General features: G+C 41.6%; 1 protein-coding gene across 1 annotated transcript; it reads right to left on the bottom strand.

Annotated features, from left to right (window-relative positions):
* On the bottom strand, positions 1 to 9,923 carry NDUFB4 (NADH:ubiquinone oxidoreductase subunit B4). The gene is made up of 3 exons (XM_070406275.1): positions 9,705 to 9,923; positions 1,255 to 1,401; positions 1 to 124 (listed from the first exon to the last, which is right to left on the bottom strand). Exons 1-3 carry the CDS (start codon positions 9,882 to 9,884, stop codon positions 62 to 64), a joined length of 390 nt encoding a protein of 129 aa, XP_070262376.1. The 5' UTR covers positions 9,885 to 9,923; the 3' UTR covers positions 1 to 61.
* Positions 9,924 to 16,216: the final 6,293 nt, after the last annotated feature.

Here is a 16,216-nt window from a genome sequence, read left to right as displayed (position 1 = left end):
TTTCATGATTAATAGATTTATTAAACAACAATACATATACTGGTAGTCGTCATGGTCAGCCTTAATATGAGATGTTGTATCTTCTGTCCAATTTTCCTTCCTTGATCAGTTTTTCTTTTCTATCCTGAGTAAACAGAAAAAAACACACAAAAATAAACAACAAGCAAACATTAAGAACAATGCATTCTGGCACAACTCATGATACAATTCTAAAAAACAGGAATGAAATGCTCCATGCCTAATTCCACCTCCCTCCTTTTAAAACCTATGGGGCATGAGTGAGGAAATAGTAGTCTGAAAAAAATAAAGGAACAATAAGAAACTACTGCTACTGGAAAATATCTTACCCACATGTTAGTAAGTAAAATTGTATTACTCCACTAAAAAGCATATATCGTAAGCAAAATGCAATTACCTGCTGGGTAAGTGTGGCCTACCTTCCTGTTAAGCAATATTTATCAGACAACCAAAAAGATATACACTCTAACGGGAGAGTGGATTGGCTGGTTTAAGGCAGAGCTAGGTAGGTGGGCACCAGTCTAGACGGCAATGTGAGGCCTAGAAGCTGGGACAGGGGTTCCAGCAGTAGAGTGTCTAGCGTCAGAGATAAGCCTGGCTTTCTCTGCAATCATATGCCCAAGCCTCTGACGGCAGTGATACCCAGCACAGGCTGCCTTTGCTTTCTGTGTTAGGGTATTAATAAGTTTTAACATGAATTTGCAAAGTGTAACCAATATAACTAGAATTCACACAAATAGGGAACACACTAAATGATTTATGTATGTTGCTAATACTTAACCCAAAAAAATCTCTTTGTAAAACGAATGAATTAAGAAAACTAAATACAAAAATTTGCAAAGATATCTAAAGGTTAATCAGAATAAGTTTAACTTCTAAAACATCTTCTAATGAGAAAAAAAAGACATTAAACTTCTTAAAAGTTATTTTTGTATTTTCTTGTGTATTACTCACAGTATAATTTCCTTACATCATCTAAAATATACCAGGAAAACTCTTTCATGAGTAAATTCCAGTCTTAGAAATTTCAATTGACCAATTTATTACTTTAAACTCTAGAGCAACTATTATACTTGAAAGACCCAGAGATTAGTGATTTTTAACAAAGCATATTTCTATGGGTTGAAACGATAAAGAAATAAAACCAAACATATAACTCAATTATGTTTTATCTCGTGCTGGAAAAGAATAAAGATAAAAGAGCACAAAAACTAAACCTCAGGTCCTGATACTTACTCTGTCAGTTTTAAAAACGTAATACCAGAAGATGAGGGGCCCAATTCCAACCACAGCTCCTAGGAGTGAGTTCTTGGGAGTGGGTCTGAAATTGGGATAGACATTTGCTGTTCTTGCGAAGGTCCAACGAGCCAAGGCAGGATCTTCCTAGAATTAATAACAAAACGTTACAGCAACGTAAGCAGGGCCACACTAGGAAACAACCTCATCAGGACTTCTGTGGGGGAGCATAGGAGATGCTGTCCCTTTGTTCTTTCCTACAGTTAAGGGTACATTCTGAATATTCTTAGATAGCTTCAGGGAAGATCTTTTATTTCTATTGGCTGAATAATTCTCTGATGATCGTGTTCAAATCCTTTAAAATTTAAAAGCACTTTTATAACAACCTTCAGGTTTCTATTTACTTAAGATTTAAGAATCCTCTTCTTTTTCTTTTCTTGTTTTTAAATATATTTTTATTGATTTCAGAGAGGAAAGGAGAGGGAGAAGAGAAAAACATCAACGACAACAGAATCATTGATTAGCTGCCTTCTGCACGTCCCACACTGGGGATCGAGCCCGCAACCCAGGCATATGCCCTGGCTGGGAATTAAACCGTGACCTCCTGGTTCATAGGTAGATGCTCAACCACTGAGCCACACCAGATGGGCAAGAATCCTAATCTTTTTAAAGCTGTCAGAAAAGCTACTTCTTCTCTTTGATCATTTTTATCTATTCTATTTTGGATTGTTTTAGCATCATCATCTTTCTTGAAATGTGACCAACAGAACCACATAGTATTCCCAATGATGACCAATAGATTTCATATGCTCTGTCATGCTCTGTACTTTGTTACCAACCCTTTATAATGTTACCCCCACATTGGTCTTTCCAGGCTACAAGATGCAGGAAGGTGAAGACTAAGATAGGCTAACTATGAGCTTTAAGTTTTTTAAGCAGACTTGACTGATATTTTTAAGAGCAAAATATTATATTTCACACTATTAAAATAGTTTTGTAGCCAGGACAAGGCTGTTGTTAAAAAAATAATTATTGTCTTTCTTAAGAAAAATTAATTGTCCATTTCAATATGTTTATACTAGAATAACTATGTACCCCAAATTCATAATTAAATTTAATTAGCTACATCCCCAAATGATTTTTTTTTATATATATTTTATTGATTTTTTACAGAGAGGAAGGGAGAGAGATAGAGAGTTAGAAACATCGATGAGAGAGAAACATCGATCAGCTGCCTCCTGCACATCTCCCACTGGGGATGTGCCCGCAACCCAGGTACATGCCCTTGACCGGAATCGAACCTGGGACCTTTCAGTCCGCAGGCCGACGCTCTATCCACTGAGCCAAACCGGTTTCGGCTCCCCAAATGATTTTACAAAATTATTCACTCCAGTTAATTGATTGATAAAAATAAGAAAATGAAACGAGCTTTAAAATCTTAATACTAAGCAGTAAGGAGAACATTCAAAGTCCCAATCAATACCAAGAAGTCATAATTGGTAGGACTAAATTACTTACACTGGATCTTTCACAGTAACATTTTATAGCAAACTGTTTGCAGAAACAGCAAAAGTGAAGACATAATATATAAATTGAAGGGGAAATTTGAGCTCAGTACATCTATTCTTTTACCTATCCCTTCTGCTATTAATGTATTTGAATGACTCTCCCATGAATTATCAAATGCCACTCTCTACACTTTGATATGTGACAGATCTGCCTTCCAGAAACACATTTCGTTTCAGAAAAAGGAAATACCCCATGACCATAGTTCATTGAGCCCAGTACTGTTGTTAAGAAATGTTCCAATACACACAACATGGGGGACAGTCTCCTTTAACACCATTCCACATCTGGACTACCAGTAGCATGTGACATGGTGAACAATCCTTCCTGAAATCATGGGTTTCCATGACATACACCAGCTTGTTTTTTCCTCCGTTCTGATCATTCCCTTTTAGTCTCTTTTGCTCTTCTTCCTTACTCGCCAATCCTATATAATAAAAAGCTAATATGCAAATAGACCGAATGGTGGAACAACCGAACAACTGGTCACTATGATGTGCGCTGCCACCAGGGTGTGCACACGGAACATGGCGGGCGTTGGCAGCAGGCGGCAGAGCGCGGAACATGGCGGGCATTGGCTGTGGTGAGATGGTGAAGCAGGTGACCAGGGGCACCAGTCCAAGGTGGGGCGCTGGTTGCTGTCATCAGGGCGAGCCTCTGGTGGTTACTGAAAATTCTTTGCTCCCGTGCACCGCGGTCCTGCCCGGCCCATGCCGGCGCCGCCCTGCTCACACCCGCTGCCAGTACCCAGTGCTGGTGCTCAACATTGTCAGTGGGTGCGAGTGGCAGCTGCCAGTCCCGATCACCCCTGAGGGCTTCTCCACCTCCCCCTGCTCCTGAGGGGTGATTGAGGCAGCAGCTGCCGCTCGCACCCGCTGACGGCACAGCCCTGCTCACACTCGCTGCTTGTGCCGGCCCAAATCGCTCCACATCATCAGTAGGTACGAGCGGCGGGAGGAGGGCTGCTGACAGGGAGAGGCTGGGCGGGGTTGCAGAGGATGGGCTGAGACCTGCCCCTGTGCCCACCGCAGCCTCATGGCCCACAGTTCCTATCAAGGTACACGAATTCATGCACTGGGCCCCTAATCTCTTAATATTGGCCTTCAGAATTTGTTGGCCGTTCCTCTTTACATTCACTCTATTCGTGATCTTCTCCAGTCACATGGCTTTTAACATCCATCTGTAGGCTGATGACTTGAGAAATTATACCTGTAGCCCTTGATCTCTACCCTAAACTCCAGACATAATATCCAACTACCATACTGTCTAACAGACATGTCAAATGTGATGTCTCATCCCCAAGTGATTTCCCAGCGCTCCACTCCACCTCTACCCCGGCTCCTCACATTCTTCTCTATCTTGGTAAAAAGCAAGTTCATTCTTCCCATTGGTTAGGTTAAAAACCTTGGAGTCATCCTTGACCCCTCTCTATCTCTTACACTTTCCATCCAATTTGCCAATAACTTACAAGGCCTGGTCTGATCTAGACCAGGTATCCTTCTGACCTCATTTCTTCCTACTCTGCCCTCATCTTTCTCCATGTTACCCACAATGATCTCTTCAGAATGTTTGCAATTAAGTAAGTGTAGGGCGCAGGTATAGGGTTAAGCCTTGAACCCACAACCCTGGGATTAAGAGTCCCATGCTCTACCGACTGAGCTGGCCCAGCACATGCGGTGCCCAACACGGGGCCTGAGTTCAGGGGAACTACAGTTGTCAGGTGAGGACATTCCAGTGAAGCACGTGCAGAAAACAAAAAGGAAGATAAGGAGCGAAGTTTAGTGATATAACTAGGTGTAAAACATGGAAATTCAGGATGGCAGGAAAAGAATTTATATGTATCCATGCTTAGGCACAGGGTTGTTCTGTGAGGTATCAACAGCTTTTCGAATTGTTCGATTTTGTAAGTAAAACCTGCCCATGTTTTCCCGAGGAAGGAAAAGTAAATGTAGAGACATGGGAGAAGGTAGGAAAACAACTTAGAGATAGTTATATAGTTGAATATCCAGGGAAAATTCCTCTCTCTATTTTCAGTCTGTGGTCCCTGATTTGGGATTCCCTAGAGCCCACTCCTGAAAGGGAATGGATGAATGTGGCAGGGAACTAAGATGGAGAGTGGAAGGTTACCATAGGCTTAATATTGTTGCAAAGGTTTGCCTCTTACCTGGAGACTACTTATTATGGAAATATTTTATTCACGGTTGTGCTGACATTGGACCAGCCTATGTTCAAGGAGCAGTACTAGCTGCCTCATTAAAGGAGATGTTGTTCACTGGTCAGCAGAAAAGGAAAGGGGGCTGCTTTAACTGTGGCAAACTAGGGCATTTTGCTAGAGGAAAGCATTGGGCAAATGAATGCTGCTCCAAGACTGATGTTGATGATAATCCAATGCCCCCTAGGCAGGGAAACTTCAAGCAGGGCCCCGGCCCCACCAAACAGTAGGGGCCTTATCCTTAACCCCACTGCAACCTTTCCAGTCGGCTCAGTAAACCTTTATCATTCCACCCCGGGAAGCGCAGGATTGGCAAGTTCTTCCTGGGGTGACAGATCAGGACTCAGGCAATAACAAAAAGCGCCAATCCTATTCTTAAAATGCAACTATAAAAACAAAACACAAAAAAAGGGGGAGAAGGATGTTATGTGTTAAACTTTTTGAACTGCAATGCAGAGGGTTGTACAGCAGCTGAAAGGCATTAGGCCTCCTGTACAATAGCCTCTGCAGGGTTAGCCCAGTGGAAGGATGCACAAACCAGATAAGAGTTTTACCACATCTAGTAATGATGTGGGGAAGAGGTTGTGTTTTGTATCTTTCCAGAAGGAGCAATGCAGCCAATTTGGGTGCCAGAGCGTTACGTGCGTCACCACAATGGACCCAGAGAAGCTCCTTGTCCCTTCGTTCAAAAGACTGAGAGTTGCCCCGATGACAGCAAAGCAGAAAAAAGAAGAAAAGGAAGGCTACGCAAGGGACTGAAGTGCCAACAAGGGGTCAGCTGAATAAGTTAACAACTGAGGCCCAGCAGATGGTAGAAAAGCAAGGAGTGGAAGCTATTCCCTCAACCATGTTTCTGGCTAGGCTAGCATTGGTTAGTTGCCAGTCCTCTGTAAAGTCTTGCGCAGCCAAGTCCAAGGACTCTGAGTAAATCAGCAAAAGAAACTTTTATTTAGTAGAAAAATGTTACTCTAGTTTGATTTCTCACTTATTGCTGTGTTGCATTGGCATTGTTTTGTTATTCTTACTAGTTTTAAAATGTTAACACATTGGCATTGTTTTGTTAATAGCCAGAGTTTTTTGTTCTTGATGTTTAAGTTTTACTTTCATTATAGTAGCTTAAAAATAAAAAAAAGAGTGAGATGTAGGGCACGGCTATAGGGTTAAGCCTTGAAATGACCTGTTGGCAAAGCCACAAACAAGTCCCAGCTTAGAGGGCACAGTCCTCTTAGCATAAGTAGGCTTGACTTTACGATGCTCCCTAGATCTTACCTGGGAAGCTAATGGGCTGAGAGAGATGTAGTAAGTGCTGTCAAAACAAGTGAAACTCACGATAACATCGTAACTACGGTGACCACTACCTTGTTTACCAATGGCTATAAAATAAAGGCTCAGCTTGCCATCTGGATCTCTCTCTGTGGCCTCAACCAGGCACAGGAGATCCACCTAGACCCAGCTTATTCTGTCTTTTCTACATCCTTTGCCGCCCCCCCCTCAAGCTCACCGAACCCTTGGCTGTGCTGGCATGGCACAAGTAAGCATACTACTATCTAAGGACTATAGTACTTGCTGTCCCCTCTGCCTAAAATGCTATTTTCCCAGCTCCCTCACCTCTCATCTTTCAGATCTTCACTCAAATGTCACTTTATAAGCAAGGCCTTCCCTGGGCCTATCTAAAATTGCAGCTGCTCTCCCTTCCTACACACATTCCTAATCCCCTTCCTTGCTTTACCTTTCTTATCATGATCACTATCTAATATGCTAAATGATTCATTTAACTTACTACCTGTCTCCCCCACTAGAAAGAAAGCTCTATACCAGTGATGGCAAACCTTTTGAGCTCGGCATGTCAGCATTTTGAAAAACCCTAACTTAACTCTGGTGCCGTGTCACATATAGAAATTTTTTGATATTTGCAACCATACTAAAACAAAGATTTATATTTTTAATATTTATTTTATATATTTAAATGCCATTTAACAAAGAAAAATCAACCAAAAAAAATGAGTTCACGTGTCACCTCTGACATGTGTGTCATAGGTTCGCCATCACTGCTCTATATGGACAGGGGTCTCTGCCTGTTTTGTTGTCCACTGTTACCGCAACATCTAAAACAGGGCCTGGCCTATAATAGATCCTGAGTAATTATTTATTCACTAAGTCAATCATTCTTAAAGATTAAGCAAGTAATTTTCATGTATTGATCGGTATATGATAAAGTGTGAGACACTCAATAAACAGAACAACCAATGAGGCAGGTATTACTACCTCTGTTCTACATGACAAAATTGAAATTGCCCGAGGTCACACAACTGAAAAAGAGAAACTCTGTGGAGCTTAAACCTCAACTCTGGTTCAAGTCCTTACCGTTTTTAACTACATCATACTATCTGGCACATCAAACCTAATTGTGTATGTATATAATAAATGTCTCTCTCTGCACCTTCCTCACAAATAAACAGGTTTTGGCAAGAGATGATACAGCCAACTGGTTCAGCAGATGCTCTGGGTTACTTAGACCAAAGTTCAAATTCTGCTCAAACACTTGCTAAGAGTATCTATATAATAAAAGGGTAATATGCTAATTAGGGCAGGCATCTTCCAGACGTCCTTCCAGACAAAGCCGCAGTGGCTGCGAGGGCCAAGGCTCAGGCTGGCAGTGGCAGCAGCAGTGGGGTAATGGGGACGGCGCCTTCCCCTGATCTGCCAGGTTGCCTCCCACAGAGGGAGGCCAGACTGAGGCTTAGGCCAGGCCGAGGCAGAGGCGGTTAGGGGCGATCAGGCCAGCAGCAGGGCAAGGTGGGGGCAATCAGGCCGGCAGGGGGAAAAGGTAGGGGCGATCAGGCCAGCAGGCAGAGGCAGTTAGGGTTGATCAGGCAGGCAGGCAGAGGGGTTAGGGGCAATCAGGCAGGCAGGCGGGCAGGCAAGTGGTTAGGAGCCAGTGGTCCCAGATTGGGAGAGGGATGTCCGACTGCTGGTTTAGGCCCGATCCCTGTAAACTGGCAGTCAAACACCCCCGAAGGGTCCCAGATTGGAGAGGGTGCAGGCCGGGATGAGGGAGCCCCCGACACACACACACAAATTTTGTACACCTGGCCTCTAGTCACTCTATAAACCACTTGTCCTTCCCATGTTGTCTTCTCTTCGGTAAAACAGGGATAGTAATAGAGCTTAACTCTCTAAATAGTTGTGATATTTGAATAATATTCAGAAAAGTTTAGATAGTCTCTCAGACAATGCAAATTTCCTTCAATTCTCACAACTTCCAAAAATTCCTACAGAATACCAACGCAACTGTTGGGAAAAAAAATTTTTAAAAACACATTTGATATCATATTTCAGCTCTTGTACAGAAAATTACCAAAAAGCACCCCTGTTAAATAATAGTAACTATCAGTTTTTGGGCATATATTATGCACCTCATTTAATCTCACACCGACTCTATAAAAAAGTTAATATCATTCCCATGAAGATCAGAAAACAAAGGTTCAGAATGGTTAGGCAAATTGCCCAAGGTCATACACAGGGTGGGGCAAAAATGGGTTTCAGTTGTTCTTATGGAAGATGATACAATAATTAATACATAGGCCCTGACCGGGTAACTCTCCCCCCACCCCATACATCAAGGATGTGGGTTGGGTCCCCTCTTAGGGCACATACAAGACTCAACCAATGAATGCATAAGTGGAACAACAAATCGATGTTCCTCTCTCTCTAAAAATCAATAAATAAAAATTAAAAAACAATAAATAATAATACAAGAATAAACTTGTGTTTTGCGTGCTCACAACAATAAACCTACTTTGCCCCACCCTGTAGTTTGCTAATATTTTGCGCCTTGGAGTCTGACTCCAAAGCCCAAAGCTTCAACAAGCCGCAGGGTCTTCGGATCTTTAAAAATACAAAGTCGCCCTGACAGGTTTGGCTCAGTGGCTAGAGCATCGGCCTGCGGACTGAAGGGTCCCGGGTTCGATTCCAGTCAAGGGCATGTACCTTGGTTGCGGGCACGTCCCCAATGGGGAGTGTGCAGGAGGCAGCTGATCGATGTTTCTCTCTCATGGATGTTTCTAACTCTCTATCCCTCCGCCTCCCTCTCTGTAAAAAATCAATAAAATATATAAAAATTAAAAATTAAAAAAAAAAAAAACACAAAGTGAAGAATCACTGTATTTCCATCAGGAGAGAGCAGCATTACTATGAACTGTGAGCTGAAAGGTGGGAAACAGCTTTAAAAAATAACACTAATACACACGAACACACTTTCGAACACTCATTACAAGCCCGGCACTGCACTGGCCCGTCGCGTGCTTGATCTGATTGAACCCTCCTGAGACAGGGGGGCTGCTCCCGGTTCCCAGGTGGGAAAACTGAGTGGAAGCGGCCGAGCTGAGTAACTTTCCCAAGATCCTCAGGTGGGAAGCGATCCGGCCGGAACTCGGCCCCGCCAGGTGTGTGGGTCCCCAGCCCCTCCCTTCCCTTGACCACCCAACTCTGCCCAAGGTGACAGGGCTGGGGGGCAGTCCCGCTGTCCGGGCCTGGACGGGGGCCGAAGTCTCAGGCACCGGTCCGAACGGCGGCCGCCCCCTGCGAGGCCCCCGGGCGGGTCTGGGCTGCCCGGCCGGAGCGCAGAGTCCCAACTCCGGCCCGCGGTTCCCGCCCAGCGACCCCCACTCACGATGAGCCCGTGGCGGCTGGGGTTGTTGTACTGGAGCAGGTACTCCCTTTTAAGCCGGGACCTTATGGCCAGCCGCTCGGCTTGCGCCTTCCGGGCTTCCGGAGATATGTCATATTCGGCTGGGTCAAGGGTAGGGGGCAAAGTGGCCAGGCGCGCCGGCTTGTACGTAGGGTGCGACATCTTGGGACCCTGGCGCGCAACTGCGCCTGCGCGGCCCCCGTCTTTCGCTTGACCTTACGCCTGCGGAAGTGCGCCTGCGCTTCAGTCGGAGGTGGCGTTTAGCTGGGAGTTCACCTTCCTCCCTTGCCGGCCTGGCCCGCTATCGCGATCTGCGCGTGCGCAGTGCTTTCTTCACCTAGTGACCCCGCCTCCACTCCCCTCCTCTACCCTTCTGCCCTTTCTATCTGTCGCTTGTTGGTTCTTTCTAGCAGCCTTCTCTCCTGACCTGACAGACCTTATTATGCGATGCTGAGCTGTGTGGGACTGGCCCCAACAGGAAATGGGACTGGTTGTGAAGTCCTGCTTCAATGTGGACCCAATCCAAGCAAGCTGTGTGACCTTGAGGGTTAAATGAGATAATGAATAGATGCCAAAGTGCTTTGCAGAATTTAATGACCTAGCCAAAAGACAATAAGCTTTTCTCTACGTTGCAACATTAGATCCATATAACATAGAAGAACATTCTTCATAGGCACGAAATAATATTTAGTAGGAGAATGATGTTATAAGAGAAGTGTCGCCTGCCTGACTACAGTAGGCAGACAAAAATTGAATAAAGCTCGTGAAGAAACAATGATGGTTAAAATATTAGCACCTCGTACCTAAAATCCTTAGCACTGTTCGGGTGCTAAGAATGAGAAACACCCTTAGAAATATGAAGATATGCATAGGGGCATTGTATCTTACTGGGAAAGATGATTTAGGGAGAAAAGGAAAGTAACCTAAAAGAAAGCCGTCTCCATCCCTATTGTCTTTCTCCCACCCCTACTATGGAAGGGGAAAAAGCAACTTCAGGGAGCATGGCAGGATCTGTAGGTACCAATCAGGTATCCCTCAGGGGAAAACATGTAAACAGTGTTTCCATAACTCAGGCAAGGAAAAGCTGGATCAAAAGAGCTTCATCTTGCATGTACTGTCTGGGAACATGCAGGTATGCGGGGGAAATGGTTGCTAGGCAGAGAAGGGACCTAGAAAGTGCTGGCACTTGAAGTGATGAAGAGCAGCATTGCTGTCAAATTTATTCAACATTTTAATACTGTTTTAAAATATTTATTAAGCCCCCTTGGCGTGAAGCACACTGCACGCTTGTCAGTCAATCTCCTAGGCTCAGTGGGGGAAATACAGAAGAAATGAAGGATGTGATGTTTGTCTTTGAGGAGCTGACAATCAGGCAGTAGAGAAAGAACAGACAGAATATGGTAATGTTTGCAAGACAGTTTAATGTCCAAATGATTAGAGAGCAAAATGGGCTCCTGAGAATGCAGGCTAGGGGAATGCAGAAAAAAAGGAATTTGAGACAAATCACTTACGCTCGACTTTAAAGGAGAAAAGAGAAGTTCTGTTTTTTTCAAAATGGTTTTCAAATATTAAAAATATAAAATAAAATGAAAAGAAGGAGCAGGTTGTAAATTCTAAAAATTCTAAAGGCTACATTAATAAAGTTTCAAAAAAACATCTGTTTATAGATTAGACACTGACCTAGGAAGAAGGGCATGTCAAAAAAATGAAAGAAAAAAGAAAGGAGTGCAATGAGTATAAGCCAGCTGACAAAGTTAAAAACAACCTTTAAGGTTTAGAGAGAGGGAGACAGCGAGAAAATAAACATCATTTTGCTTTAAGTTAAGGTGGTTATTCCCACATTTGCTTAATTATCATAAGGATCTCTTAAGATGTTAAAAATATAGAATCCTAGGTTGCTTTTTGCTCTTGGAAATTCAGATATGGTCTGGCAGGGGAACCCAGGAGTCTGTATTATTTTACAATTTCCTGGTGGGGGGGGATTCTAACAATATTGCGAGTTTGAGAAACATAGAAATGGGTATAAGAAGTCTTCTTTCTATCTTCCTTTTCCCAGAAAAGGCACTCTTAGAGAGAATCTATTGAAGATGGAGACCTAGATTCCAGAATGAAAGAATAAGACTTGATTGGGATGTTATCTTGCAATAATGCAACCAAAAAATTATGAAAATGAATTAATCTTTTTTTCTTTATTGATTAAGGTGTTACATATGTGTCTTTATCCCCTCATTGCCCCCCCCCCCCCCCCCCCCCCCGCTCCTCATCTCCCTACTCATGCCCTCACCCCCCTGGTGTCTGTGTCCATTGATTAGGCTTATATGCATGCATACAAGTCCTGTGGAATTAATCTTATATTTAACACATTTTAAGTTACAATTACAACTGTATGCTAAGCTCATTATGCTTTACTTTGCATTTGATTTTTGCAGTAGGGTCATATTTTTATAAGTTTTAAAGGACTTTATCCAGTTTTCCCAAGGCCCTCTCTTAATCCTTTAAAACGAAATTATTTCCTTTACAAGCATTGGTGTAATTATCATTCTTATTGATTTTTCCCCCATTTGTTATCTGGTCTGACTCTGTGAGATTCTCCTTTATTAGTGACTTTGCATGTAGAGCCAGTAATTCACCAACATTACTTTCATCAATTGCATGAACTTTCACATCTTTTGCAATATTTTTAATATACTTACTTGTATGGTATTTGAGGGCTGGATATTTCCAAATGTATGACCAAGACTTTGATAGAGGTGGGTGTAGGCACTAGGGTTAGTAGATGGAATAGTTTAAGTGGGCAGCAATTTTACAAGTGGTCATTACATCAATGACTATTTCATGTTTTGAAGACTCTTACTTCTCTAAGAAATCTCCTAATAGAATTTATCAGAATTTATTGGAACATGGGTTAGAAAGACTAAGTATATTTACCTGCATTTGGCTGGGAGGGGGGAGGTATTGGGGGAGGAGAGAAGAGCAGATGTGCAGGGGTGGTCAAGCTAAGTGAGTGGGGCAGAGTTTCAGGGAACAGAGATGGACAGGTGAGTGCAGAAACTGTAAAAAGCAGGCAAGTCCCAGCTTGCAACAATATGAAGGACATTTTTTTTTTAATTGGTAGGATCATAGGTAAATTTGTGAATAAACTCCTAACTTTGGGTTGAGAACATGTAAATGCCAAAATTGGTAGAAGCCCTGTATCAAGTTAAGAAAATTCCCTTATATTCCCTGCCAAAAGTTGTTGTTTTTTAAAATCATGAATGAGAGATAATTGATCAAATGCTATTTTTACATTTTTGATCTGTCATCACATGTTTTTTTCTCTGCTAATATGATAAAAAAAAAAAGATGGAAAACCTTGGTAAGTTGTTCTGATGTGGAGTCATTTCACATTCTAGAATTAACTCTACTTTATGGTCACAGTATGTTTTTTAATGTACTAATGAATTAAATATATTAGCATTTTATTTAAAACTTTATCATTTAATATCATAGGTGAATAGACTCTACAACTTTCTTTTTCTTATTTTGTTCTTGTATAGTTTGGGTAATACATTTACATGAAGTAGGATAGATCTTCTTTTTTTCCCCCTCAAACTCTCCAAATTAGTTTGTAGAAAACAGGGACTATACTCTTTGAAGGCTTGGTAAATTATCTTATAAAATTATCTGGGTCTTCCATCTTTTTTCAGGAGAAACTTTTGGCTATCAATTCAATTTCTGTGATGGTTGTTGATTTGTTCAGATTTTCTATTTCATCTGGAGTTAATATTGGTAATTTACATTTTCTAAAACATCTTGTTTATAGCTTATTGCCATAGAGTTTCTCATCTCATCTTATGATATTTTCTATATCTACTGTCTTCATAATGATGGTCCTCTTTTTTGCCTAATATTGTTTATTTGTTGATTCATTTTATTTTCATTCTACTCAAGTTTTGTCTACCTTGTTTTTTCAGAAAATCTATTTTTGTTTTGTTAATCATCTCTAATCAATCATTTGTCCTCTTATACTTATTCTATTTTTCTTGGGATTGCGCTCATGTTCTTTTTTAGCTTCTTAAGCAGAATGCTTATCATTCATTTTTGTTTTATAATTATTTATGGATATAATTCTGCACACTTCACTTTAGCTACATCTCCACAAGTTTTTATTAATATCATTGTCATGTAGTTCTTAGTATTTCATAATTTTCATTGTTTTTTCTTTGACTTACAAGTTTAGAAATGCATTTTTCACTTTCCAAGAGATTTTGTTTTATCTGTCTTTTTATTGTAAATGTCTAATTTAATTGCACTATTGTCAGAGAACTTTGTATAATATTAGTCCTTTGAAATTCCCAGAGACTCTCTTTGGGGCTTCATTGTGGTCAGTTTTTTGTTTTTAACAAACTTTTTTTTAGAACATTTTTTTTAATAGGTTTTTATTGATTTCAGAGAGGAAGGGAGAGGGAGAGAGAGATAGAAACATCAATGATGAGAGATAATCATTAATCAGCTACCTCCTGCAAGCCCCACACTGAGGATGTGCCCTGACAGGGAATCGAACCATGACCTCCTGGTTCATAGGTCAATGCTCAACTACTGAGCCATGCTGGCCGGGTTTTAACAAACTTTTTTAAAAAATTAATATAAGTATAGAAAAATGCACAGCACAGCTGGGTTGGCTTAGTGGTTGAGCGTCAACCCATGAACCAAGAGGTCGCAGGTTTGATTCCTGGTCAGGGACATGCCCGGGTTGTGGGCTTGATCTTCAGTGGGGAGCGTGCAGGAGGCAGCCGATTGGTGTTTCTCTCTCATCAATGTTTCTATCTCTCTATCCTCTCTCTTTCCCTCTCTCTAAAAAAAAAAAAATCAATGGGAACATATTTTAAAAAAGAGAAAAATGCACAAATCATACATATGCTGTTCAATGAGTTATTACAAAGTGAACACAAGCTTGAACTCATATATAGTCATTTTTATAATAGCTCCATCTGAGCTTAAAAAGAATGTATATCCTGTAGTCATTCAGTAGTTTGGATATCTTATATCTTTATTCATCTTTGTCTACTTGATCTATTTCCAATATAATAGTATATTATAATTTCCTGTGCCTTTGTGGGTTGTTAATTTATTGAGCAAGATTAGAATACACAGGATAAATTGAATTGATATGGAAACATGTTAATGCCCAGGCATCTGTGAATTGTTTTTACCATAAAGACAAAGCAACTCATACATAATGGCTGGTTCACTCCATCCATTTAGTGTGCTGTATACAAACCAAGCGAGAGAGAGAGAGAGAGAGAGAGAGAGAGAGAGAGAGAGAGAGGAGATTTCTGCTTAAAATACACAGTACACTTAGAAACACATCTGTCATGTAGACATTTCCAAAAGCTTATGAATATTACATTTTGCATTCCTCTTCTTCAAAGACAGTTTTTTGTCTTAGTCCTAGCATAGATCTGTTCTTATTAGTAAAGTCACTTACATAAGCATATATTTATACTTGAAAGGAAAAATAAATTTCCTACAAAGTGCAAGGTGATATTTTCTTGCAAATTGTCAATTTAACAAAATTAATCCTCTTAGCTGAGGCTATGTCTTGGCTTTGGCGGGGGGTGGGGGGGGGGGTTGCGGGGGGGGGGGGGAGAGACAGGCGGGGGGGGGCGGGGAGGCAGGGATAAAGTACTATCTTATCATCATCTTTTACTTGGGGAGAGCAAAAGCCTCCTAGTTGGTTTTCTTACATACATTCACACTTGCTATATTCCCACTTCTTTTCCATACAGCAACCAGAGTGACCTTTTAAAATATACATTATCCTAGCATCCCTAATTAAACCCGTACATTACTTCAAGAGGCCAGTGAGGTCTGCTCCCTGCCTCTTCAGCTCCTCTTGGCTCCTTGCTCCCCATCACTGTCTGCTCCAGCCATGCTGGCCTCTTTTCAGTTTCTTCCTTCTACAGGGCATTTGCATTTACTCTCCACTCTGCCTTAAACATCACACGCTATATTCCTATTCATCCTTCAGAACTCACTCATTTCTACAGGCCCTTCACTAACCAACAAGGTCAAATCCCTTTATGAGCTATCATAGCACCGTAGACCTCTCCTTCAGAACACTAACTACAATGCTAATTTTACATTTTTTATTATTTAGTTAATCCCTGCCATCATCTCCCCGTCCCTTCCCACACACACACTTGAATGTAGACTCTGAGGACCAGGAACCCATTAGGTTTGGCTCACCCAGCATCCCAGCGCCAGCCAGCACAGTGCCTGGCACATCACAGCAGAGGCGAATGAATAAATGACCAGTTGCCTTTCTTTACTTCAAAGTGAGTATGGTAACTGTTCTCAAAACTGCCTGGTACTGGCACAAGAACAGACATATAGATCAGTGGAATAGAATAGAGAGTCCAGAAATTAGCCCGAACCAATATGCTCAATTAATTTTTGACAAAGGAGGCATGAACATACAATGGAGCCAAGATAGTCTCTTCAATAAATGGTGT

This window comes from Myotis yumanensis, unplaced genomic scaffold, assembly GCF_028538775.1.
Source record: "Myotis yumanensis isolate MYYU_CA2020_CCGP unplaced genomic scaffold, mMyoYum1.0.hap1 SCAF_2, whole genome shotgun sequence".
NCBI lineage: Eukaryota > Metazoa > Chordata > Mammalia > Chiroptera > Vespertilionidae > Myotis > Myotis yumanensis.
The sequence above is the reverse complement of the archived record's forward strand: the minus strand, read 5'-3'. Positions and strand labels throughout refer to the sequence as shown.